Source organism: Canis aureus, chromosome 36 (genome assembly GCF_053574225.1).
Source record: "Canis aureus isolate CA01 chromosome 36, VMU_Caureus_v.1.0, whole genome shotgun sequence".
Taxonomy (NCBI): domain Eukaryota; kingdom Metazoa; phylum Chordata; class Mammalia; order Carnivora; family Canidae; genus Canis; species Canis aureus.
This window is the reverse complement of record NC_135646.1, coordinates 5,726,023-5,753,895: the sequence shown is the minus strand read 5'-3', so window position 1 is coordinate 5,753,895 and position 27,873 is coordinate 5,726,023. Positions and strand designations below refer to the sequence as shown.

General features: G+C 41.3%; 2 protein-coding genes across 7 annotated transcripts in view; one reads left to right on the top strand and one right to left on the bottom strand.

Annotated features, from left to right (window-relative positions):
• Positions 1 to 1,040, bottom strand: part of USP37 (ubiquitin specific peptidase 37) — a 96,013-nt gene extending 94,973 nt beyond the window's left edge. For 3 of the 4 annotated variants that reach the window (XM_077885597.1, XM_077885599.1, XM_077885598.1), the window contains exon 1: positions 826 to 1,039. The gene's annotated coding sequence lies outside the window, so the exon portion shown is untranslated. Of the gene's footprint in view, positions 1 to 825 lie in introns of all 4 variants that reach the window. The other variant, XM_077885600.1, reaches the window with a different exon arrangement.
• A 157-nt stretch (positions 1,041 to 1,197) lies between these two features.
• Positions 1,198 to 27,873, top strand: CNOT9 (CCR4-NOT transcription complex subunit 9). 3 transcript variants are annotated; one of them, XM_077885613.1, is made up of 8 exons: positions 1,198 to 1,628; positions 12,624 to 12,803; positions 14,154 to 14,269; positions 17,010 to 17,119; positions 19,181 to 19,290; positions 24,846 to 24,944; positions 25,137 to 25,228; positions 26,176 to 26,824. In XM_077885613.1, exons 1-8 carry the CDS (start codon positions 1,605 to 1,607, stop codon positions 26,195 to 26,197), a joined length of 753 nt encoding a protein of 250 aa, XP_077741739.1. In that variant the 5' UTR covers positions 1,198 to 1,604; the 3' UTR covers positions 26,198 to 26,824. The 3 variants fall into 3 exon arrangements, with proteins under 3 accessions (XP_077741739.1, XP_077741738.1, XP_077741740.1); XM_077885612.1 differs by lacking the exon at positions 26,176 to 26,824 and adding an exon at positions 27,094 to 27,873 and having other exon boundaries at positions 1,203 to 1,628; XM_077885614.1 differs by lacking the exons at positions 1,198 to 1,628; positions 26,176 to 26,824 and adding exons at positions 1,953 to 2,088; positions 27,094 to 27,873.

Genomic DNA, 27,873 nt, shown 5'->3' with positions numbered 1-27,873 from the left:
CTAGCACTACACTCTCCTTAGGCAATTTCATCCACATGCATAGCTTCAGTTACTATCAACATGGCAGATGACACATATACATGAATTTATACAGCCTGTCCAGAGCTCTCCTTTGAGCTCCAACCCACTATATCCAACTGCCTCCTTCACAGCCTTAGACCTGTCCCCAGTTGAGAGACTTGTCCATACTGCCTACTCCCCCCACCCCCGCCAAAAGGCATTTACAGAGCCGAAATTTTGAAAACGATTACCACAAAACCACTACAAGCCAATTCTCCAGAACACAGGATTTTGTCATCAGTGATCATTTCCTTTCCGTGGATCATGACCTAAAATAGGTAAACCTGACAACCCGATCTGCTAGCTAGAAGAGGAGGAGCAACCAAACGCACGACAAAAATACAATCCATGCCTTCCAGTGAGAGACAGATAGGAGAGGGAAGAAGACGAAAAATGGTCAAGAGAGACTATCCAAGGCCTGATGGGTGTGCGGCAACGGAAGTCACCTGAAGAGACAGCAGGCCTTGCTAAGGGGCGGGTGGCGGGCGACGACAGCCCCCAGCGAAAGGGGGCCAGGTTTGGGTTGCGGAGCAAGAGCGTGACAAGGAAGACCAGGTGAAAGGAAAAGGAAAGCCTGGGGGGAAACCCCAGAGGAGTACCTGTGAGGCCCTGGGAGCGCCGAAGGGGTGGGGGTGAGCGGAGCAGCAGCGGGGCGAACTCCAGAAGAGTGAACGCCGAGTGGGCGGACCGCAAGGGGCGGGGGGCGGGGGAGGGGGACCTGGGAAAACGGCTCGGTTGAGAAGCTGGCCGCCGGGCCCACCTTACCTGTGCCTGCGGGTCCGGAGCCCTGCACCGGCCTGCCGGAAGCACAGAGTCCGCGCGGAGGGGGAGGAGCCGAGGGTAAGGAAGGAAGGGACACCGGGCACGGAGGAGAGGGGCCGCTCACTCCCCCTAGTCAGGGAGAGCGGCTGATGGCGGGAACTGTGACCACACGCAAACACGCACGCACGCACGCACACTCGACGCGCCCGGACGAGGCGCGTGCGCGCAAGCCTGCAAGCTCCGCCCTTCCTACGCCTTCGCCCCGCCCCGGCACCGAGCGCCGCCTAACCGAGAAGGCCCCACCCCCGCGGGGAAGTGGTACGCATGCTCACTCGCCGCTTCACGCACTCTGGTCCTCCCATCCTTTCCCTCCTACACAGCCCGGTCGGGCATGCGCACTACGTGTCCTCCGAGACCGTCCGGCTTTTCCCGCCCTTCCCTGGCCTCCGGAGGAGAGTCAGAGTTCACGCCCCTGTCTGGGGAATACCTGCGCAAAGCCAGAGGCTGCGGGGACTAGTAGGTGGCAGACGTCCTTCTGGCTCAGAATCTTAAGGGGTAAAGGACATACTCTGGGACTCTTAACTCCGCCGAGAGCCAGGAGGCGGGAAGAGGTGTGTGGGCGGGGTCAGGGGTGAAAGGTCATAGGGCCGCGAAGGGGGCGGAGCGAGCCGGAGGCGGATGGCGGCTGCGGCGGCTCTTCATCTCTGGCGGCAGAGTCACTGAAGCGGGGACGCGGCTGCGGCGCGTCCGGCAGCGGGAGAAGAGCGGCGGCCGCTCCCAACATGCACAGCCTGGCGACGGCTGCGGTGAGTGGCTGGGCGTTCCGGCCTGGGCCCACACCCCCTCCTCAGCCCCGCGTCTCGGCCTGCTCTCGGCGGTCCCCGTGTCGGGCCCGGCGTCCAGCTCCTCCTGCCCCCCGGCTGCGAGGCCCCGGCCCTCCTCCTCGTCGCGCCCGGACCGTGGCGGAGCTGACCCCCCACTTTTCCCTCGGGTCGGCTCTCGCGGCCTCCTGCGCCGCGTATCGCGTTCTTTTCCGGCCCCGGGGCCTGGTCCCGCGCCCGAGCGCCTCCCTCGCGGCCGGGACGGGCCATTCATTGATTCCCTGCGCTGACCAACAGTTTCGGGTGCCGGTTGCGTGCCGGGCGGCGGCGGGGATGACGGGGAATTCCGTGGTCGATCCGACACGGCCCTTGCGCTCGGACCTCATGCCCCGGCACTTTGCAGCGGGAAGGAAATGGCTTCTAGCTCGCCCCACTTGCTTCACAGGTGGAAAATCTGAAATTGGGAGAAGTGAATAATTACTACGTCTGACTTACGGTTCCCTGCGCTTAAAAGTCCCCCCCCACACACACACCTCATTTTACCAGGGCGGTCTTTTAACAAGAAAAACGGATCGTGTAATTCACCCGTCTGAAGTAATTTTTTGGCTTTCCATTGCATTTACGTAAAATCTAGACTCCTTGCTGGGGCCTACAAGGCCCTCCCTGTGCCATACGGTCCCTACCCACGTTTTGCGGTGTAATCTTACATCACTTGCTCCGTAAGCTCCAGCTACATCGGCTGCCCCTGCTTTTCCACTCGGCTTGCACTTTCTGATCTCTATTCCTGGGATGCTCTTCTTACCACGTACCCACCCCCAGTTGCACATGCCCATACACACCCAAACTGGATCCTCTTCCCTGGGGTCTCTGCCTAAATCTCCTTAAAATAGCCTTCCCTGAGCACTCTTTTTAAATAAGTTCTGTAACCCCCAACTTTTCTCCGTTAAAATATCTTTATCAGCGCTGATCCCAGTTTTGTCATTTCTGTGTTCATTTACTTGTTTGTTGACTGTCTGTCTTGAGGGCAAGGACCGAGATCCTGTGGGTCCTGTTTACATGGTTACCCCAAGTGCCAGGACAGTTCCTGGCACAAAGTAAGGGCTCAATTATTTTGCTGAATGAAAGAATATAGATGAGGGAGGTGACTACAGAGAGCACACAGCCATAATGGGAAAATGAGATCGTGTGATTGGAGTACACTCTTCTGAATACCAGTTGCCCTTTTCCTGTTTAACTAAGATGAAGTGACTCAAGAGGGGTAGTATACTTAAATTGTATTATCAGGAAAAATGACATAAGTACTAAACAGGGAATCAAAAAAATTACTTTAAATATAAAAAGTGGAAAACTGGTATTGAGTATGACTCAGCTGTAGAAAACATTGCTATCTCCAGGGCCAGTGGCATCTCTGCCTCCTTGTCATCATGTTTCTAAGTGTTCATAACTACTCAGTGGATACCTTTACATCTTTCAGTTAGATAATTGCGGTTCTTCCAGCTTTGTTGTTTCTTCTCCTAAATTATACATGCAGTTGAGGAAGAAGCAAGTCAGAAGATGAGGCTGCTGTTGGTAGGGGAGGGATAGGTTACACAAAGGATTCTTCTAAGCTTGGTTTGTCCAATTCTCAAAATCTGATTGTGTCTTCTCCAGGCTTTGATACCAAACTACTCTTTTGTCCATGACTCTCCAAACACCATGCTTACTCAACTCCTTTTATTTTTACTTGTTCTATAATGCATCGTTTAAGAGTTATTATTCATTTATTTTGAGAGAGAGGCAGAGGGAGAGAGAGAATCTCAAGCAAACTCCTGCTGAGCATGGAGCCCTACTCAGGGCTCAATCCCACAACCCTGAGATCATGACCTGGGTGGAAATCAAGAGTTGGACTCTTAGCGGACTGAGCCACCCAGGCACCCCAAACTAATGTATCTTCTGAACAGCCATTAAAGCTGTGGTTCATTACTTATAATAAATATTCAATATGTGTTTCTTTAATTAAATTTGCAGTGCTTTACATTGATTTAAAATTTAAGATTTTAGATACATTTTCATCCATCAGTGCTTTTGAGCTCCCACAGAAGCTCTGAGAAGTTCCTTTGTAGCATTCATTCCCTAAACTATTTGATTACTGAGGAAACTGAAGCATTGACAAGTTGAGCCACCACCTCTTTCCCAATCCTTCATGCATTCTATTAGACTAAACTGTGTTATTCTGATCTGGGTAAAGGGACAGTAATGGTATATGATAACATACAATAGTGCCTGCAATAATCTAAGCCACTTGAGAAGATGTTTTTTTGCTTGATGACAAATTTTGTACTCGTGTGTACCTTTATCTTTTTTAAAATAACAAGTAGAGGGCAGCCCGGGTGACTCAGTGGTTTAGCGCCGCCTTCAGCCAGGGTATGATCTTGGAGACCCAGGATCGAGTCCCGCGTCGGGCTCCCTGTATGAAGCCTGCTTCTCCCTCTGCTTATGTCTCTGCCTCTCTCCCTCTGTGTGTCTCTCATGAATAAATAAATAAAATCTTTAAAAAAAAAATAACAAGTAGATCATCACTTCAGCTAGAGCGATAGTACTATCAAAGGAGAATGTGATCACATGAATGTAGGATTTTATTCACTAGATGAAAGAACTGAGAATTTGGGAAGTATCTTAAATTTTGACTCTTTAATAGTAGTATATTAGGCTAGAAATGCACGGTATAAGTAGACTCTCGTCGAACTTTACAGAATACTTTTTAACATTGTCATTATTGCCACCATGGAATAGAATTTCTTTCTGACGTCTGTTAAATAGGATGGAAATACCACACAGGATTATTCTAAAGAGGAAATAAGAATAGCAGAATGCTCAGTAGTTGTTTAGGTACACTCCTTGGTTATATGACTTGCTCCCAGACTTAAGCCTTGGGAGTATAATTTCTGTCTCAGCAAAGTAACAAATCACTTTGTTGTGGACCTTGGAAGTTGTTTCAGAATTAAAGCATTACAGATCTTCACATACTGTGGATCTTTAATGAATGTCATACTAGCAACCAAATAGTCAAAGGTAAGCCTTTAAGAGATGCATTGGGTATGTTTTTGTTTTGTTTTGTTTTTAATTTCCTCCACTAATTTGCTCTAGCAATTTTGGCATTCTCATACACATTTTCCCCCTTACTTTATACCTAACCAGTAGTATCATGAGTACATCTTTTTGTTGAAACTGTGCTAGACTCCCAAATTCTCTTGTCTGTGGCAAGTAGAAAGAACATTGTGCACTCTGAGGGATCTGATTTAAACACTGTCTCCTCTCATGTCTTCTGTTGAAGCTTTAAGCAAATTGCCTTAACTTCTGTCTGTTCACTTTTTTTTTTTTTTTTGAGATTTTATTTATTTATTCATTGAGACCTAGACAGAGGGAGAAACACACCCCCATGGGGAGCCTGATTCAGAACTCGATCCCAGGACCCTGGGATCACAACCTGAGCCAAAGACAGATGCTCAACCACTGAACCACCAGGTGCCCCTCACATTTTTAAAAAGATATTTTGAAGAACATTCTGGCCTTTATAAAGGTAAGATAGTTCATTTAATATTTCCCTTTGGCATTATTTAGAAAGTATTTTCTTGGATTATCATCATGTAGACACCAAAGCCACATGTTGAGTCATCTCTAGATTTAGGAAAATAATCTCTATTACAATCTTATACCATTCTTTGTTTATTGACTGTCACATATTTATTGGTAGAAAAACCAACAAGTATTTTGGCTCTTAAATGTAAAGTTGTATTGAGGGATTTGGTTATTTTCTGTTTTAAAAAACCATCCATCAATTTTGTGGGGCACCTGAGAGGCTCGGTGATTGAGCATCTACCTTTGGCTCATGTTGTAATCCGGGGGTCCTGGGATGGCGTCCCATGGAGAGCCTGCTTCTCCCTCTGCCTATATGCCTCTGCCACTCTCTCTGTGTCTCTCAGGAATAAATAAATAAAATCTTTAAAAGTAAATAAATAATTTTTAAAACCCCCCAAAAACATGAATTTTGTAAATTACTCAGAGGGTATGTCATATTTTATTCCCATTTATGGATAATGTGGGTCTTTTGTTAAGTTGTGAATGTCTTTCTCCTTTTCACATGGGAGTCAAGATCTTTCAGAGATAAAAGATCAACTGTCTGCCATGTGTTTGTGACACTTAAGAGTTAACCATTAATGACTTACGTTGGTAAATGTCTTGCCTGTGTTAAGCTTTGTTGAAAGAAAAAAGTTCCTTGAAATACATTTTTCATATCCAAACCATTAAACAGAAAAGAGGAGAGTGATTTCCTCCTAAATTTTGATAATATAAATATTCTTAAAACATATCTGTTATGGGGATCCCTGGATGGCTCAGCGGTTTGGCACCTGCCTTCGGCCTGGGGCCTGATCCTGGAGACCTGGGATCGGGTCGCACATCAGGCTCCCTGCATGGAGCCTGCCTCTCCCTCTGCCTGTGTCTCTGCCTCTCTTTCTCTCTCTCTCTCTCTCTCTCTCTCTCTCTGTCTCTCATGAATAAATAAATAAAATCTTAAAAAAAAAATCTGTTATAAGGAAAAGACCACTAACTTTAAGGAGGTTATACCTAAAAATACACAGTTATATGATTTCTAATCTTGGAAGTAAGTGTTGAGAATGATAATAGTCCAACCCATTCTTCTCATAAATGACTTTCTGGTTTCTGCGTATGTAATTGAACCCACTGTTTATGAGTTGTATTATAATAGACTATTAAACTCAGAGTCCTGTATTGAGTTCTTAAAAAATTTCAACTTGGAAAGATTATTGTGATTTCAGTCCTATAGACCAAGTAGGGCTGACTGATTCTAGAAAGAAGTAGACTACAGTTTGAATCTAATTCTGCTGTATACTCGCAGTGCGAATTTGAGTCTGCTAAATGTCCCTGAACCTGTTTCCTCCTAGAATTTTGAGAGTAAAGGAAGGTAATCCACAGTGATTGGTATATTGATATAAATAGGGTGTGCTTAATAAATTTCACCACCTATAAATAATTTCTAGAAAAGGCATACCTAATCTGTAGTGGTGGAATGCCTATTCATGGTTGCCTAGGACTGGGTGTGGGGTTTACTGAAAGAAGCAGAAGAGAACCTTTGGGGATGGTAGAAGAGGTCTATCTCTTGGTTGTGATGGTTACTCAAGTATATAGATTTCTCAAAATTCATTGAAATAAACACTTAAAATGGTGCACTTAAAACTTATGCACATTAATGTTGATAAAATTAACTTTTTAAAAGAGCTCTGGAATTAGTCTCTCACTTTTAATTAAGAGCTAAATAAAATAATATCCAAGATTTTAGAGCTGCCTGGGACTTTGATAATCATAGTTCCCTCATTTTATGAATGATAAAATTGAGGCTTGGAAAAGTAAATGACTTATCCTAGGTCACACAATTCTAGAAATGCCAAAACTTTGTTTTGAGGCCATTTCTGGCTCCCAACCCAGGGTGCATTCCACTTACTGTACTTGTGTAGTTATGTGTAAATTGAGGTCTTCCTATTCTTTAACTTGATAAACGGTTCTTAATTCTGGATCCATGGATAGGTTTCATGGGGGTCTATGAATTCTTAGAAATTATGTTTAAATTTTGTGGAAAAAAATTACGTACAAAACCATTTGCAATTGTATATTTTTCTGAGGAAAAGATCCATAGATTTCATGTGATTCAAGAAGCGTTAAGCTCCACTCTTGTGGTCGTATCCTGCTATTATTTTCAATGTGTTTAAGTAGTCTCCAGTAGAGAAGTCATAGATAAATTGCTTATCAGCCACTGAACAATGTGTGCTACTAGGTGGAGTTCCATTATCACCCACAGCCTCAGAAATGTGTTAGTAAATTATAAACTAAAAGAATTGTAGCACTTGGATTAGGAATCTTTAGAGGATATATATATATATATATATATATATATATATAAAGATTTTATTTACTTATTGATGAGAGACAGAGAGAAGCAGAGACATAGGCAGACGGAGGAGAAGCAGGGTCCACGCAAGGAGCCCAATGTGGGACTTGATCCTGCAACTTCAGGATCATGCCCCCAGCCGAAGGCAGACACTCAACCACTGAGCCACTCAGGCATCCCTAGAGGAGATCTTTAAATAGAGAATGGGAGCAGGAGGAAACCTGCCATCATTTACTCATAGTTTTTATCAAGAGTAAAATGAGGGTAATTTTGTTGTTCTGACCATTAATTAGATGAAACCATGTTTTAAAAAGTATACTAGTAAAAAAATAAAATAAAATAAATCAAAAGTATACTAGCAAAAAAAAAAAAGTATACTAGCAATGCCTGGGTGGCTCAGTCGGTTAAGTGTCTGACTCTTGGTTTCACCTCAGGTCATGATCTTGGGATCAAGCCCCACATTGGGCTCCACTCTGGGAATGGAGCCTGTTTAAGATGCTCTCCCTCACCCTCTGCCCTGCTTGCACACATGTGCTCTCTCTCTCTCTCTCTCTCTCTCTCTCTCTCTCAAAAATACATACATACATATGTAAATAAAGTGTACAGTACAGTTCTGTTTCTTTCCTCATCCACCCTCTTTCACTTCCCACATCTGTTTAGGAAGACCTTAATTTCCAGATTCTCATTTTTGTGAAAGGTGTGCCTAAATGATCCTTGGGATTTAGAAGGAGAGTAAGATACACTTGGGGTTTTTATTAACATCAAGATCTAGTGAGATGCTGGAGTTATGCTTTGGAGTTTTATTCAAGGATATGTCCAAAAATTTTATCAGTTGTTTGATAACATTAATACAGGTACTAATACAGATACTACCCCTGAACAAGATGGGAGTTAGAGAAGCGACCTTAGGGATCCCTGGGTGGCGCAGCGGTTTAGCGCCTGCCTTTGGCCCAGGGCGCGATCCTGGAGACCCGGGATCGAATCCCATATCGGGCTCCTGGTGCATGGAGCCTGCTTCTCCCTCTGCCTATGTCTCCGCCTCTCTCTCTCTCTCTCTGTGACTATCATAAATAAATAAAAATTAAAAAAAAAAAGTTTTAAAAAAAGAGAAGCGACCTTACTCCATACACACAGTCAAATTCTGCATATAACTCAGCTCCCCCAAAACTTAAGTCCTAATAGCCTATTCTTAACTACTAGCTTTACTGATAACAGTTGATTCAACACATATCTTGTAGGTTATAATTTTATATACTATATTTTTATAATAAAGTAAAAGAAAAAGGTGTGCCTGGGTAGCTCAGTATGTGAGCATCTGCCTTTGGCTCAGATCATGATCCCGGGGTCCTGGGATCAAGCTCCGTATCAGGCTCCCCATAGGGAGCCTGCTTCTCCCTCTGCCTTTGTCTCTGCCTCTCTCTCTGTGTGTCTCTCATGAATAAATAAATAAAATCTTTAAAAATAAAGTAAAAGAAAATGTTAAGTCGTAAGGAAGAGAAAATACACAGTAGTGTATTTACTAAAACTATGAATGAGTAGATGTGTGCAGTTCAAAGCCACGTTCAAGAGTCATCTGTACATAAATCAACATGTGACTAAAATGTAAAAATATTTTTCCCTTTATCCTCCAAAATAAACTTCTGGATGTGCTACAAAATTACCTGTTGATGTATGTGGGGGAGGTGTGTGTGGGTGTTAGTGGTTAGCACTAGCTAGATTATTCCTATGTGAACCATGATTTGCATAGGGAATTATGTCAAACCATCTCACTGACTTTCTCATTAAAATGGTGATTATCAAGTACTTTGTGATCTCAGTTAAGTTGAGAATTTCTCTTCACATCAATGGTATTTTCATGGTGCTGATTATTTTTTCAGATTTTGCTGAACTAACAGCAGTAACATTTTAATTTTTGTCTGAAATGTTTACATGTTTCCTGTATCTTGTCTGTGTCACAGGAAATAGGGTTTTTATCAGACCTAATTTTTCAGGAAGGTGAGAAGCAGCCTGAGCAAAGCAGTTAAGAAGTATACTCTGTTGCCATGCTGCCTGGGTTCAAATTTTGACTTTGGCACTTACCTGTTAAATAACTTCTCTGTTCCTTTATAAAATCAGGGTGGTAGCAAGTATTCATTTAGAACAATGCCTGACAGAGTAATAAGCACTATACATGTTAGCTCCCATTTTTATTTTCAGCAATAATTGTATTCATCTCATAACAAATAGGTATTCCATGGGTTTAAACTAAGACCTACTATTAAATTGGGGGCAAAATTCACCAGGGATGATGAAAAAGAGGGTCTTTACCCCTCACTGCCTTCCCATTTCTAGAATGGCTACAGAGCCCCTAGCTCTCTTAGAACCAAAGCCCCTTGGATGCTGTAATTCCACAAGTAGCCTCAAAAGTTGGAGTATTGCTTGGCAGCAGGTGGCCATGACCTTGGTTGTCACTAAGCATTGGAGTTAGCCGTGCTCCAGGGATACCATCTCTTTTCTGGAGTCAGGACAGCTTTGGAAAGGGAATACATGGGGAGTGGGTCCTGGTATCCAGAAACCATGATATATGATAGACTGTTGGCTACAAGTACATCCTGCTTTTTTATCTTGGACTCCCCAGGGCAGCTTGAGGCATAGGAATTCCAGATACAAGTCGCAGACTGGCTCTGATGACGACAGTAGAGCTTACTGATGATGGTGTTGGGGCGACAGGACTTTAGGGAGAGTTGAATGAGTAACGACTATTCAGGATAGATATTATATTGCTGGAGGAGTGTCTCTGAGGCTCCTTTAGTTACTGGATTGTGGGTCATGCAGGAGACTGTGGGCAGGAAACCCAAAGCTAAAATTTTAGCCCTTGTTTCCACTGAGCTTTTAAGGTGATGTAATACTCTAAATAAACATGCCCTGTCTTCTGGTGGGAATTATATTTCCAAAAATAATTTTTTAAGTTGAGGGCCTATCTGTAGCAGCTTGGAAAGGGCATGTGCTTGGTCAGTACTGCTTCTGCTGTTGGGGAATGGGAAGGACTACCCATTTCATATTGTTGCTGTGGGAGCCTATGTTTCCTTGAGCATAACTGATGGGAATTACAAAACACTTTACAACAGATTATTCTAAGGCACTTACAGAAGACTTGAGCTGCATGGTATTTCAGTCCATTTAGCAGAACACCTGTGGTTCATTCTGTCAAGCAAGTGAAATGATAAGCATTAAGCTAAAAGCTTATAATCAAGCTTCCATTTATAGAAGGCTATTGTTCAACTTGGGTAGAGTAATTGTGAGTATACTTCATAGTCTACCTTAGACTTCTGTTCTTCAAAGACAGCTGTCCTTTCTGTTCCTCATCTTCCCATCTGTACGATGGTATGGTCATCATTCTGTCACACTAAGGTGTAGAGGGAACATGTAAATATCATGCAAAGTTGTGTGATACAGTTCAAGAAGGCACTGGAATATTCAGCTTCATACTTGGGTGAATTGAACAGGTTAATTCCTCTGGCTGTTAGTGATATCATCTACAAGTGTAGTTGCCCTTTTTTCTACCTACTCACCCTACCTACCAATCTATTCCCCTTGGTTGGAGGAATTAAGTGAGAAAATATTGGGCATAGAAATCATAGATTTGTTAGGACATTAGAGCTAGAAATAGCAATGGTAATCGTTTTTCTAGTCTATCATCTTCTTTTCCAGAGAAGAGTAATTAAGGAACTTAACCAAGGTCACAAGGCTGGCAAGTATAGAGAATTATAGAAATGCTTAGGTTCTTTTGAAATGGTGTGATGCTTTAGCACATTAATGAAAGAATGTTCCTACATGAGTAAGTAATAAATGATTCTTAAAGGGGTGGAGGTAGAGTATGTATAAGAATCATTAGAAGGGAAGCTTTTCCAAATTACATAGGTTTTCTGCTTCATGGAGGGTATTGCTGGAATACTGGGGAAGGACTAGCAGTAGGTGGAGAGGTTGTAAATTTTTTTCTTTCAAAAACTATTGTAGTCATATGCTTTAAAAAAGTTCAAACTATACAGAAGACTTTATTGTACATAATGAAAAGTAAATCAGAGCGCCTAGGTGGCTTAGTTGTTTGAGCCTCCAACTCTTGGTTTCAGTTCAGATCATGATCTCAGGGTCTTAAGATTGAGTGTTGAGATTGAACCCTGCATTAGCCTCTGCATGTGGAGTCGGCTTGGATTCTTCTCCCTCCCCCTCTGCTCCCTCCACCTCCTCCCTGGTGCACATGTGCTCTTTTGCATTCTCTCTCTCCCTCTCTCTCAAATAAATAAAAGCTTTAAAAAGGAAGGTAAATCTCCCATATAGATTCCAACTTTAGCTTTATTACAGTTACATTTTTTGTTGTTACTGTTAAGTTTCTTATGTGTCATTCCAGAAACATACATAAATATATAAGAATAGGTTTGTGTATATTAATGGAAGCATATATGCTGTTCTGTACCCCTTTTTTAAGTTTAGTATCCACATGTAGAGGTATGTTTTTTTAAAAAGGGTTTCATAGTATTACAAAGATATAATCATACATATTTAACAGTTCCTAGTTGATAGATATGTACTATTTCAAGTTTTCACTTATAAAACAACGCAGCAGGGATCCCTGGGTGGCGCAGCGGTTTAGCGCCTGCCTTTGGCCCAGGGTGCGATCCTGGAGACCCGGGATCGAATCCCACGTCGGGCTCCCGGTGCATGGAGCCTGCTTCTCCCTCTGCCTGTGTCTCTGCCTCTGTGTGTGTGTGTGTGTCTATCATAAATAAATAAAAAAATTTAAAAAAATAAAACAACGCAGCAGTAAACATCCTGGTATGTCTTCGGTATAGCCCAAGTATACCTAGAGGAGATATTCCTAAGCATGCAGTTATTAAAAGGATATATGCATTTTAGATATTGATAGATTGACTTAGGTATGTATGTAGAAAAGCTCCCCTTGTATTTAGGAAAAATATACTCCTTCTAAAGAAGAGTAAATAAGACTTGGTTTGACTCCAGTGAAACTCAAATGTTCACTTTCTTGTTTTCACTTAAAGCCTGTGCCTACTGCACTGGCTCAAGTAGATAGAGAAAAAATCTATCAGTGGATCAATGAGCTGTCCAGTCCTGAGACAAGGGAAAATGCTCTGCTGGAGCTGAGTAAGAAGCGAGAATCTGTTCCTGACCTTGCACCCATGCTGTGGCATTCATTTGGTACTATTGCAGCACTTTTACAGGTGGGTATATGTCCGTGAGTTACAGTTCAGTCTTGTTCATCACACTTCTGTCTCTGCTTTGGCTGAAATGATTTTAAAGACTTGAGAAGAATGATTCTTTAAATGTTAGGATTTGGAAGAATCTGTTTTAGAAAAGTCTGAGGTGCTTGTTAAAATGCAGGTTCATAGATCTTACTCAAAAGATTTATTTAGTCTAAGATTAAAAATCTGTGTTTTTAACAAGCACCTGCTCTATTCTTAGGTCATCCTGATGCAGGTAAGGTAGTCTGAGAACCACATTTCAAAAAACACAGCTTTAGGAATCGTACAAGATATTTCTAGGTGAGAGAAGAAAAAGCAGAAGGTAGAATATAAGAACTGCAGGGTATATTCTGGTGAAAGTAAATGTTAAGATAAAGATATAACAGCTGTAGGATTAGAAGTAGGTAAGCTTGTACATTAATGAATCACTGAAATTTGGTTTTGACTGTAATGGTCATTGGTGGAGAATAAAGTGATACAGTATAATCCTAAGATATCAAGATAATGGGATAATCATCTTTTAAAGTGTTGTTTAAAATTCCTAATAATTTTTCAAATCTGTTAAGTAAATTTGCATTCAATTTCTACTTCAAGTAGTCAAGAAACTAATCTTTTTTTAAAGTACAGTTAACATACGGTGTTCCATTCGTTTCAGGTGTTCAATATAACAGTTCAACAATTGAACAATTCTATATTCACTGCTTTTTTACAATAAGTGTATTTTTAGTACCCCAAACTAATCTTTTTTTTAGAAACATTTTCACTAAAAGTTTTTACAGTTAAAAGGAATTTGTATACAGCAGATCATCCCCTTTGGACAGAGAGTACACATATTCACTGCTGATTATAGGTACCTCCACATGGATACCCCTGTTCTTATCTCTCCCTTGGGGCAGTTGCTACCTGACCAAACTCAGACTTCTTTATGAGTCACTGTGGTTGATTTACTGACACTTGCTATCTGGCTAGTTATCACTGTAACTTAAAGCAGGGTGTTGACAGAAAGAAGGATTTCAACTATAATAGCCCCTCAAGTGAAGGCCTCAACAGATGCTAGATATAAGAGGAAGTATAGGTGACTACAGTTGCCTCCAGAGTAATCTTCCTAGAGACCTATGTAGAAATGTCTCATAGTCTCAAGTATATTTCTGAAGAAAAGATAGGAGCATTATTTGTTTATTTTTGCTCATACTTTGATGATTCAATTTTTACAGGATATGTGGAATTAAGGGTTGTGGGAGGTTTGTAGGGTTTTTGCTTTAATACCATGAGAATTACTTTTGAAATAAGTTATTCCTTATTTATCTGGTGCTGGTTTCCATTTCATAGGAAATTGTAAATATTTATCCATCTATCAACCCACCCACCTTGACAGCACACCAATCTAACAGAGTTTGCAATGCTCTGGCATTACTGCAATGTGTGGCATCACACCCAGAAACCAGGTAGGTGTTTTGATGAGTCCGTTGATGGAGGTTTGTATCAAATACGGTCTTTTTCTTTTTGAGGAGAGGAGAGGCATGCAGTAGGATGCATGTGTGTGGATGTGGATCTTTAAGATTCTTGTTTACTTTTTTTTTCCTTAAAGAATTTCTCATCTCTAATTCACCAAGTATTTTTTTATTATTATTATTCAAGTTTTCATGTGGTAACAGTATAGTTTTGATTGGCATATTCTTTTATAAACTTTTTTGCTTTTTTTTTTTTTTTGGTAAAAAAAAAATATATATATATAACATAAACTTAACATTTCAACTATTTTTAAGCATAGAGTTCAGTAGTATTAAATGTATTTGCAGTGGGCATCCATCCCCACCATGCATCTCCATAACTTTTCATCTTATAAAACTGAAATGATACCCATTAAACCATAACTCCTCATTCTCATAGCACCTGATAACCATCATTCTACTTTCTGTCTCTTTGATTTTTGACTACTCTTGAGTACTTCATTTAAGTGAAATCATTCAGTATTTGTCTTTTTGTGATTGGTTTATTTCATTTAGTATAATGTCCATATGGTACCATATGTCAGAATTTCTTTCCTTTTTAAGACTAATAATCCATTGTTTTAATTACCTTTTACCTATACATAGTGATGAACTTTAAAAGAATGGTATTCACAGGGCCCCTGGCCAGCTCAGCTAGTAGAGATGCGACTCTTGATCTTGGGGTTATGAATTCAAGCCCCACATTGGGAGTAGAGTTTACTATTTATTTATTTATTTATTTTTTTGAGTTTACTATTTAAAAAAAAAAAGAGTGGTGTTCACCTCTCAGGAAAGGTCAGGCATGTAGATATTTCTCCCTCCTGAATATATGGTAGGCATCATTTTGCCATCGGTGAGGCACAGTGCATGGCATTTAGTAGGAGTTCAGTAAATATTTGAACCCAGCATTTTTTCCTACTGAACCGAGATTTGGCTTCAGAATCTTTCTTAACACAGGATCCTAGGCAACCTTGTAGTAGATCAAAATTGGCATGCCATTTGGCCTGCTACGTCCGACAAGAGAAATACTCTTCAGTAATCTTTATGACCTTTGTGGGTTTTTTTTTTTTTTTAACCTTTATGGTTTTAAAGCATTTAACAGTCATCTTATTAAAGCCTTTCATCTCTTTGTCAGGTATAAAATCTGAGTGCTGGGTTGGCACTGACATTTCAAAACTTTAGAGAAGTTATTATGAAAATTACGCTTAAAAAAAAAAAAAAAAAAAGAAAATTACGCTTAAGCACTTAAGAAAAGTGCAAGAGTACTTTGAGTGTTAAAAATTTAAGAGTGTTGGCTCTTCCACAAGGTGTTAACTATAAATAATATAATAGATTGGTTCTATATTAGTTGCCTGACATATTAGCTTAGGATTACAGTGTTTTTATTTTTATTTTTTTTAATTTTTATTTATTTATGATAGTCACCCAGAGAGAGAGAGAGAGAGAGGCAGAGACACAGGCAGAGGGAGAAGCAGGCTCCATGCAGCGAGCCTGACGTGGGATTCGACCCCGGGTCTCCAGGATTGCGCCCTGGGCCAAAGGCAGGCGCCAAACCGCTGCGCCACCCAGGGATCCCATGGATTACAGTGTTTTTAAAGGGGCACCTGGGTGGCTCAGTTGGTTAAGCCTCCAACTCTTGGTTTCAGCTCAGGTCATAATCTCGGTGTCATGAGATCAAGGCACACGTTGGGCTCCACACTCAACATGGAGTCTGCTTTAGATTCTTTCCCCTTCTGCTCCTCCCCTCATGAATGTACTCTCTCAAAAAAAAAAAAAAAATGAATGTACTCTCTCTTTCTCTAAAAATAAATAAAATCTTTAAAATGTTTTTAGAATACTTAGTGTTTCTGAACTGCTCTAACTAAAAATGAACAGTGTGCATTTAAACATAGCAGATAGGGCAGCCCCTGTGGCGCAGAGGTTTAGCACCGCCTTCAGCCTGGGGTGTGATCCTGGGGACCCGGGATCGAGTCCCACGTCGGGCTTCCTGTATGAAGCCTGCTTCTCCCTCTGCCTGTGTCTCTGCCCCCTCTGTCTCTATGAATAAAATCTTTAAAAAAATACAAATAAAAATAAACATAGCAGATAAATCTGAAAACACCTTAGTTTTTCATCTTGGTTTATGAGGTTTTGTCTGACTGTTCCTGAATATTATTATTCAGTCATAAATTAGGTAAGGGAAGGCACCTAGGAAACTCTCTTGGGCACTTAATGGCATTATATGACCTATTTTTTTAAATCCACAATTGGATATTTTATGTTTTTCAGGTACTTGGTACTAATTACAGGGAAAATCGTGTATTCTCTTAACCATAGACCTAGACTAGGTTTTTTTTAACCTTGACATTACCATTTTGAGCTAGATTTTGTGGTAGGAGGAGGGGAGTGAAAGTGGCCTGTCCTATGCACCGTTGAATATTTAGCAGCATCCCTGGCCTCTGTTCACTGGATGCCAATAGCACCCCTTCGGTTGTGCCAACCAAAAATATCTCCAGACATTGTCACATGTACCCTGGTGGGCAAAATGACCCCAACTGTGAACTGCTGGTCTAGGCTAATGACCTGTAACTCTTTCCTAGAGATTCCTTGGTTAGGCAATGTGTCAGGCCTTATAAAACGGACTGTATGGAAATAAATATTCGGAATCCTTAGAAATGAACTCTGGGTTCTGATTGGGATTATTTTTTTCTTCCAGGTCAGCATTTCTTGCAGCACACATCCCACTTTTTTTGTACCCCTTTTTGCACACTGTCAGCAAAACACGACCCTTTGAATATCTTCGACTAACCAGTCTTGGAGTTATTGGTAAGTTATTGGGATGGTTTTGCAAGTCTGAAATCATTCATAATAGTGATCTTAAGTGTTTTGTCTTGTTTTTTACAGGTTTTGTTCACCATTCTTCATTTTTGTTTTTGAGATTGAGTCTATTTTCAATAATAAATGAGGACTTAATATTGAATAAATGGTAATAGGTGATAAATATTTCTTAAGTAATAAGTAAATAAATAGGGATGCCTGGGTGACTCAGCAGTTAAGCGCCTGCCTTCAGCTCAGGGCATGATCCTGGAGTCCCAGGATCGAGTCCCATGTCGGGCTCCCTGCGTGGAGCCTGCTTCTCCCTCTGCCCCTTACCCCCACTCTGTGTGTGTGTGTGTGTGTGTGTCTCTGTGTCTCTCATGAATAAATAAATATTTAAAAATATATGTATGCATATGAGACCCAACATTTGGAATTATATTCAGCATATATGTAGAAACATTTACTAGAATCGTTGGGAGAATAGAAAACAAGAACTGAAGTCAACAAAGTATTATTGGGGCACCTGAGTGGCTTGGTCGGTTAAGTATCTGCCTTCAGCTCAGGTCATGATCCCAGGGTCTTGGGATTGAGCCCCACATTGGGCTCCCTGCTCAGCAGGGAGTCTTCTCCCTCTCTCTTTTTGCTGCTCCCCCTGCTTGTGCTTGCTCTCTCTCTCTCTCTCCTCCCCATCTCTGCATTTAAAATAAATAAAATCTTTAAAAACAACAACAAAAGTATTATTACAGAGATAAGAATTTGAGTTGGTTTTTTAGGGTGTCTGGGGGCTCAGTCTATTAAGCACCCAACTCTTGATTTCAGCTGAGGTCATCATCTCAGAATTGTGAGATCAACTCTTATTTTATAGATAAACAGAGACCTATAAAGGGAAGGTAACTCTATCAAACTTAGGTAAACTAGTTGTGGAATTAGGATTAGAGTTGAAGTGTGTGTATGCTTCTTGTTTGGGTAAACCCTACCAGATTTGCACTCTGTAGAGAAAGTGACAATTAAATAACCAAGAAGCAGTGTTTGTTTATGTCCATTGTAAAGTAGGATTCGAACTGGCACCATTTCTTTGCTACGTGGGAATATCTTTTTATACTGATACAGAATTCTTCTCTCTCACATAAAATAAATGGAGAATAGATCATGATATTATTGTGTGGCTGTCTACCAAGAGTTATAGAAAAATGATTTAGATGGCTGACCTGCTGCTAATTATGTGATGGACCCAACTTGGTATCTGATCTTTCAAATGCTGACTGATGACCGTCAACCTCTGTTTTCTCTTCCTGTTTTGTTTTGTTTTTTTAAGATTTTATTTATTCACGAGAGACACAGGGAGAGAGATAGAGGCAGAGACACAGGCAGAGGGAGAAGCAGGCTCCATGCAAGGAGCCCGATGCGGGACTCGATCCTAGGTCTCCAGGATCACACCCTGGGCCGACGGCAGTGCTAAACCGCTGAGCCACCCGGGCTACCCTCCTCCTGTTTTTTTATTTCTTCTTTAACATCATTATGAATCTGATTCTCTGAAATGAACCACAGTTTTTGTTCTCTGTTAGTTAAGTTCTACAGCTAGCTGGATGAACACTACAAAGTTAATTTTAAAGTTGTTGGGTGGGGGCAGCCCAGGTAGCTCAGAGGTTTAGCGCCGCCTTCAGCCCAGGGTGTCATCCTGGAGTCCCAGGATCGAGTTCTGCGTCAAGCTCCCTGCATGGAGCCTGCTTCTCTCTCTGCCTGTGTCTCTGCCTCTCTTTCTGTGTCTCTCATGAATAAATAAATAAAATCTTTTTTAAAAAAAATAAAGTTGTTGGGTCTTTGTTGTTGTTTTGTTTGTTTGTTTGTTTTTGACAGAGGACACAGCAGGAGGAGGGGCAGGCAGAGGGAGTGGGAGAAGCAAGCTCCCCATTGAGCAAGGAGCATGACCTGGGGCTCTATCTCAGGACCCTGAGATCATGACCTGAGCCAAAGGCAGACACTTAACCAACTGAGCCACCCAGGCGCCCCAAATTTTAATTCAAAACCTGACTGTAAAATAATTTTGTTTGTCCATATTTCCTTTAGGGGCCTTAGTGAAAACAGATGAGCAAGAAGTAATCAACTTTTTATTGACAACAGAAATTATCCCTTTGTGTTTGCGCATTATGGAATCTGGAAGTGAACTTTCTAAAACGGTATGTGCTTTTCAACTTAGATTCTATATTGTGTTGGCTCTTGGACTACTTTATGCTCCTAGGAGCATTTTCTGCATCCCTTTGGACTTTCTGAAACTTCTATGTATATATTTTCTCTTTTAGATAAAAATTATTAAAAAATGATCTTTTAAAAACCCAGACCCTTAAGAGGAATATAAAATTAAAAACTAAATTTCTCCCTTTTCTCTGAACCTACTTCTCCATGGGTGTATCATTCCAAGCATTTTTTTATGCATATTCAAGTATATGTATACTTGAGCTTCTGCTTACTTTGCTTTCTATGAATGACACCATGACTGGGTAAAAAATTCTTACCTCGTTTCTCCTTGTCAGAACTATGTTGCCATAGCACTGATGTCTTTGATATTGAGTATACAGAGAAATCTTGGGCCAGCCCAAGTTTTTCCTTTTGTTGGTGAACTTGCGTTTTCTGTGTGGATGTCTGTAAGCTTTTTTTTTATTATTTTTAAGTTCATTTAATAATCTTATATCAAATTTTTTTCTGGAAGAGTATCCTCTTTGTGTCTCATTAATTTTTATAGTTTTTAATTTGTTCTGGCCTCTCAGCAACATCAGTTATGCCACATTGTGTATCTTTCCAACCTATCCTTTTTTCCCTTTAATAGCTTTCTACTTCTTTATTTCATGTCATGTGATTTTTCTCAAGGCTACTTTTCCATGTTGCTATTTTTAGCAACATCAACCTCTACTTCTAAAGTATGCTCAGTCACATTGAATTAATTTTTAATTCAGGGACGCCTGGGTGGCTCAGTGGTTGAGCATCTGCCTTTGGTGCAGGGTGTGATCCTGGTCCAGAGATCGAGTCCCACATCAGGCTTCTTGCAGGGAGTCTGCTTCTCCCTCTGCCTATGTCTCTGCCTCTCTCTCTCTCGCTCTGTATCTCTCGTGAGTAAATAAAAATAAAAAATAAAATAAAATAAAAATAATGGAGGAAAGAGTGATGGTGGTAGGAGCTCAGATTGGCAGTTTTTTATTTTTTTTTAAGATTTTATTTATTCATGAGAGACACAGAGAGAGAGAGAGGCAGAGAGACACAGGCAGAGGGAGAAGCAGTCTCCATGCAGGGAGTCTGACGTGGGACTTGATCCCCGGTCTCTAGGATCGCATCCTGGGCTGAAGGCGGCACTAAACCGCTGAGCCCCCAATTAGCTGCCCAGATTGGCAATCAAGTATTTTACCTCCGAATATTTTCCACCCAGTCTGGGATGTATATATTTGGGAGGTATTAATACCTCTGCATTCATTTTTCTCCTTAAACATACAAAAGTAAGTGATGTAGGGATCTATGTGTGTGTGTTTTCTTTTGTTTCTTCCCTAATTTTAGGGCGTTTTGTTAATTTCAGTGGCTTTCTGGGACAGGATCAGAATGGATACAACTGTACTCTGTCATCTTATATCAGTGGTTTCCTGTGAATAGGTTTTTCAAGTTGGTTTTTTACGGATGGGATAGGAAAAAAACCATTTCTTTTGTGACATCTCTCCCTTTTTCAGGAATGCCATCTTAATGATCTCTCCCTTGTTTACATTCCTTACCTATTACTAAAGTTAATGCATTCTGAACACATATAGGTTCCCATTAGTTTGTATGACATATCCTACCTGGTATGGTTAATACCTCGTGACTTGTCCTCATTTGCTCCATGCAAGCCGAAACCTTACCACAGTCAGTTTTGGGTTTTGGCGGCGGGGGGGGGGGTTCATTTGGTTTTGGTTTTTTTAATTTTATTTATTCATGAGAGAGGGAGAGCTGTAGATGGAGGGAGAAGAAGGCTCCCTGTGGGGAGCCTGATGCGGGACTCAATCCCAGGACCCCAGAATCACGACCTGAGCCAAAGGCAGATGCTCAATCACTGAGCCAAACGTCCCCACATTCAGTTTTTATGTTTAATACTTAGTCTAACATCTTGCTATAGTAGGTACTCAGTAAAGCACAGGGTGTCAATCAAGGCTGTGTGGAATGATCACCTGTGAAGTGGTTTTTATTTTTGTTTTTTGAGAAGGGGGAGTGCAGGAGGTGGGAGCAGGGAGGAAGAGAGCATCTTAAGCAGGCTTCACATCCAGCACAGAGCCCAACCCAAGATCATGACCTGAGCTGAAATCAGGAGTTGGATGCTCAACTGACTGAGCCACCCAAGCACCCCACTGAAGTGTTTTAAAACTAGAGATGCCCAGGTCCAATCTCTGACCTACTGAATCATTCTCTAGGGTAGTAAAGTCTAGACATTGGTGTTTCTTTAAAAAAAAGTCCCTGTAATTGAGTGTATAGTATAACTGTTTTGGGAAACTATTTGGCAGTATGCACTATCAACACAAGCCTACTGTTTGACCCAGCAGTCTCACTCTTGGGTATATATCCAAGAGAAATGAGCTCTTGTATACATCACAGATGTATGTATAAGAATGTTTATAGCAGCAGTATTCATAAAAGATAAATTGTAGTATAGCCACAAATAAACTACACAATAATTAGGAAGAATACTGATATGTGCAGCATAGATGATACTCATAGGGATTATATTGAGCAAAAGAAGCCAGCACATTTATGAATTCATATTTAATGATTCCATTTCTGTGAAAGTCAAAAAAGCGGCAAAACCAGTCAGTGGGGATAAGTCTGAATACTGTTTACTTCTCAGGGAAGGGTGGTTTGGTTTTTTGTTAAGATTTTATATATTTGAGAGGAGAACGCACAGAGCAGGGGGACAGGCACAGGGAGATGGAGAAACCGAGTCCCCGCTCAGCACAGAGCCTGATGTGGAGCCCTGTCACAGGACCCTGAGATGATAACCCGAGCCGAAGTCAGACACTTAGCCAACTGAGCCACCCAGGCTTCCCTCTCAAGGAAGGATACTGACTGAGGAAAGGCACAACAGAATTTCCTGGAGTGTTGGAAAGCTTTCATATTTTAATTTGGCTGTGGTTCATAAATGTGTACATATGTAAAAATTTATTAAGATACACTGAAGATTAGGGCACTTTGTGCACTATACATATTTTGCGTGTGTATTTCCTCTTGCTCCCATAACAAATTCCACAAACTTGGTGACTTAAAACAACATAGATTTATTCTCTTGTAGTTCTGGAACTTAGAAATTGTAAATCAGTTTCACCAAGCTAAAGTCAGGGTATTAGTAGGGCAACATTCCTTTTGGAGCCTCTAAGGAAGCATCTCTTTCCTTGTTTTTTCCGTCTTTGAGAATTACATTCCTTGGCTCGTGCTCCCCTCCTCCATCTTCAAAGCCAGCGATGTCGCGTGTTCAAATCTCTTCGTGCTCTGTCACGTCCCTTTCCTATGTGGTCAAATCACCCTCCACCTCCCTCTTCAAATTACATTTACAGCCCTCCTAGATAATCCAGAATGATTCATCTCCCCCAAGATTTTTTTCTTTTTAATTTTTTTAAGTTTGAAGTAATCTCTACACCCACATGGGACTCGAACTCAAAACCCTGAGAATCAAGAGTCACATGCTCTTCCAACTGAGCCAGCCAATCACCCCCATCCCCAAAGTCCTTAATCACATATGCAGAGTGCCTTTTACCATTTAAGGTAGGAATTACAGAATTTGGTGATTGGTCCTCGATATCTTTGGGGGCCATTATTTAGTCTAACCACAATTTTATACCCGAGTAAAATGAAATAAATAATTCCCACAGTTGGTTCTGATGAGCAGCCAAGAAAGGAAATGATTAAAATAATTGTTTGACCTGAATTAACCAGTATTTTTTAGTCCCTTCTGTATAAGAGTTAATGAGTTCAAATTGAGGATATTCTTTACTATTGTTGGAACAGTTTTAGAAGGAAGACTTTAAAATCTTAATTCTTGGGGCACTTGGGTGGCTCAGTGGTTCAGCATCTGCCTTTGGCTCAGGTCATGATCCTGGGGTCCTGGTATCGAGTGCCACATCGGGCTCCCCTCAGGGAGCCTGCTTCTCCCTCCCTCTCTATTTTGTCTCTCAAAATAAACAAAATCTTCAAAAAATGATAATAAAATAAAATCTTTTTTTTTAAAGATTTTATTTATTCATGAGAGACACAGAGAGAGAGAGAGAGGCAGAGACACAGGCAGAGGGCGAAGCAGGCTCCATGCAGGGAGCCTGATGTGGGACTCGATCCCAGGTCTCCAGGATCACGCCCTGGGCTGAAGGCGGCGCTAAACCACTGAGCCACCTGGGTTGCCCTAAAATCTTAATTCTTAAAGATCTTTTAAGAGTAGGAAAAGCTTGGAGCACCTGGGTGGTTTAGTCAGTTAAGTGTCCAACTCTGGATCTTGGCTCAGGTCTTGATCTCAGGGTCATGAGTTTGACTGACACTGGGCTCCATACTGGGCATGAAGCCACTTTATTTATTTATTAAGATTTTATGTATTCATTCATGAGAGACACAGAGAGGCAAAGACATAGAGGGATAAGCAAACCCCCTATGGGAAGCCTGATGCAGAACTCCATCCCAGGACTCCAGGATCACACCCTGAGCCAAAGGCAGACGCTCAACCACTGGGCCACCCAGGTGCCCCATGAAGCCTACTTTAAAAAAAAAAAAAAAAAAAAAAAAAGCAAGAGAGAGAGTAGGAAAAGCTTTACATACCTCATTTAGAAGAGATGAGGCACAGATGGATTTCTAAACTCATCTTTGTCCATGGAAAAGAGAAAAGCCTCTGTATTTAAAGTAGATTTGGATCTCAACTCTGCAACTTAGTGGCTTTGTTAATTGATGCCTTAACCTGACAAGTTACTGATTAGCAGTTAGGCTTGGCACATAGTTGGTATCAGTAACTGAAAAAGTACCTACATTTTTAAGAATCTGATAATTACCCAGAACCTACCCCTTTAATGTAAAAAGAATAATAGTGGGTACTTACCTCATAGGTTTATTGCGAAAATAATATCTGTTATGTTGTACTATAATTTTGGCTCATAGTAGGTATTCAATATAGTGATGTTTATTATTAATTTTGTTTAAATTATGCATGTCTTGGGACGCCTGGGTGGCTCACTGGTTGAGCATCTGCCTTTGGCTCAGGGTGTGATCCCGGGTCTGGGGATCGAGTCCCGCATCAAGCTTCCTGTGAGGGGCCTGCTTCTCACTCTCCCTATGTTTCTGCCTCTGTGTCTCTTATGAATAAATAAATAAAATCTTACAAATAAATAAATAAATAAAATAAATAAGTTATGCGTGTCCTTGTTGACTAACTTGTACATATTGTCAAGGTCTCTGCTTAATTTTTTTTAATTTTTTTTAAAGATTTTATTTATTTATTCATGAGAGACACAGAGGCAGAGAGGCAGAGACACAGGCAGAGGGAGAAACAGGTTCCATTCAGGGAGCCCCATGTGGGATTCAGTCCTGGGTCTCCAGGATCACACCCTGGGCTGAAGGCAGCACCAAACCGCTGAGCCATTGGGGCTGCCCTCTGTTTAATTTTCTGATTCACAATTATTGGAAGGTGAATCGACCATTAGAAGGCAAGTCTGAGCAATGTTTTGGACTCCCATTTTTTTTTTTTTTCCTCCAGGTTGCCACATTCATCCTCCAGAAGATCCTCTTAGATGACACAGGTTTGGCATATATATGTCAGACATACGAGCGTTTCTCCCATGTTGCCATGATTTTGGTGAGTTCTTCTATCTATCCCCCTTACAATTACTTTTAATAACATAGTTTAGTCCCTTTGTCATTGACACTGAACAGCTTCTTCCTGGAACCTTGTATAATGATTCTTGAAATATCTGATTTCTGATGTCAACTAGGATTATTTTATGTTTGTGTGTTTTTTCCTACCCCAACCCATTTTGGGGGAAAACAGGGTAAGATGGTCCTGCAGCTATCCAAAGAGCCTTCTGCCCGTCTGTTGAAGCATGTAGTGAGGTGTTACCTTCGACTCTCAGATAATCCCAGGTAAACATTTACAGGATTTATAGGATGTTAGGGAAACACTCTGGTGAATAGTTGCCCCATCTCGTGGCATAGCTCCTATATCTTTAGAGTAGGGAAGGGATATAACAATAATTAGTTTGGCAGAACTTAGTTAATTCCTTTTAGATCTGAAGTGCTAAATTTAAAAGTCCATCAGAGTATTGGGGACACCTGGCTGGCTTAGTCAGTAGAGCATGCAGCTCTTGATCTCAGAGTCATGAGTTCAAGCCCCACATTGGGGCATAGAGCTTACTTTAAAAAATCCATCAGAGTTTTATCTCTGTCTCTCTGTAACTCCTTACCTTCTTCTAGAATTCCAGAGAGTCCAGGCAGTTCCCAGGGAACCGTATGATACATTACTCCTATGGTTTAAGCTTTCTTTTTTTTTTTTTTTACTTCTTTTTTTTATTTTTAAAGATTTTATTTTTATGTATTCATTTGAGAGAGAAAGAGAGTACAAGCAGGGGGACGGCAGAGGGAGAGGGAGAAGCAAGCTTCCTGCTGAGCAGGGAGTCCTATGTAGAGCTCCATCCCAGGACCCTTGGGATCATGATCTGAGCCAAAGACAGATGCTTAACCGACTGAGCCAACCAGACGCCCCTAGTTTGAGCTTTCTATTATATCTAGTTATTGCTACCCCAGGTGGTCAGAAAGAGAAGGTCTATTTTCAAAGATCGCTTAAGAATGGAATAGAGCCCCAGAGGGCTCTTAAATTATATTTTCATTTCTTCTCTTTGATTCCTGTAAAGTCCTTGAGCTAATTATTTTATCTCCCTATCTTCATAATCTTTCTGTCAGAAATCATACGTTGTAGATATAATGCATTTTAGAAACATTTGACCTTTTGCTTTGTAAATCCATAATTCATGCTGAAAGCCACTTGCTCAGGTTCTGCTAAACCACATAATGGGCAATTTCTATGTTCCTAGGAATGAGGATAACTCAATTTAATGTGAATGCATCCTTCTGCCTCTGAGGTTATTCAAGCCCTAACTACTTCTTCAACCATTTTGTCTCGTTCTTCAGTGGTTCATGTTATCAGTTTGAAAATATGTTTACTTAAACTAGTCTGAGTACAAAAGCCATAACTTTATTTAAAACAGCTTTATAAACCATTAACACTTACCTTGAGGTTCTGGATTTGATTTGTCACTGATTATCTTTTAAAGAAAATGAAACATTTGAAATTTCATCTGATCATATTGCTACTATAATTTTGTTTTTACTTCTCATCTCAATTTATTAAGTGTTTTAACTATAAAACTAAAACGGGCACCTGAAGGGTGCAGTTGGTAGCACATGCCACTCTGGATCTCGAAGTTGTGTGTTTGAGCCCCATGTTGGGCATAGAGCTTACTTTAAGAAAAAAAAAAAAAAAACTGAGGCAGTTTTTGGAAAGACACAAATTTATATTAATTTAGAATTCAAGTTCATTAATTTATCATACGGTGAGTCAGGTCATCTTCCCTATTCATGTACTGATTTTGGAAGTGTTTCATTTACTATAACCCATCTGTTACTACCATGAGCATATTGACAGTATTTACTGTAATAAATCAGAAAGCAGTTTGAATTGAACTATTGTACCATTCCATTTTGCTTTATCCTGAAATTCCACATTGAGACATCATTCTGAAAATGTTCACAAGATGACAGATCCTGGAGATCTCTGAGCCCACTCCTAATACAAGTTTTAAGGAATTTTAATGGATTCTTAAGATAATTTGACTGAACCACATATTCCCAGGATTCTGTATATTTATGTCTAAGAAAGAGCCTCTTCCCCGTTCTCCAAATGTGGGTTTATTTGCTGGTCTCCCTGGTTGGCTTGTTTGTCTCTGATGTAGGGCACGTGAAGCGCTCAGGCAGTGCCTCCCTGATCAGCTGAAGGACACCACCTTCGCCCAGGTGCTAAAAGATGACACCACCACGAAACGCTGGCTGGCACAACTGGTGAAGAACCTGCAAGAGGGCCAGGTCACCGATCCCCGGGGGATCCCCCTGCCCCCTCAGTGATCCTTCCCCGCCCCCTTCTCCTGCTCCCCTGAGTTGGGGAAGGGAGGGGGAACCTGGAGGAAAACAGCTCAGGTTTTACCGCCGACCGGGAATAGACAACCTCAATGCTGAACTGCACTGGAGAAGAGAGGGGCAAGCTCACCCCGCTGAGGTGTACGGGCTACCGTCTCAGGCCGCCTCCGGGACCTGGGCTCCCTCCACCACTCCCAGGAGGGAGATGGGCTCCTGACACCGCAGTCTGCCACCGCAGCTCCAGGAGGCTGTCAACACCAGCAAATGCTGTGTCCGCAGCATGCCCAAGATGGCCCCTCTCCCCCACCCGTACCAGCCGCTGGCAGGGAGGGAGACGTGCTGGTGGCAGCACTCTAGGCATGCTGAACGCCTGGGACCAAGCCGTGTGGCGGTCTTTTCTTTTGCCTTCCTGGAAGACTCAAGATGTGTCTCTTCATCCTCTCTCTCAGTATTTGTTTACTTTGATCTTTTGTTTTTAATGTCAGAGAGAGGCGTGTTTAGTGGACACAAGCTGTAATACTCAGCAAAACTTTGTCAATTGGCACTGTTTACAAGTCTGTTAGCTGCATAAGCTTAATAAAAAGTTGGTCTGGGCATTA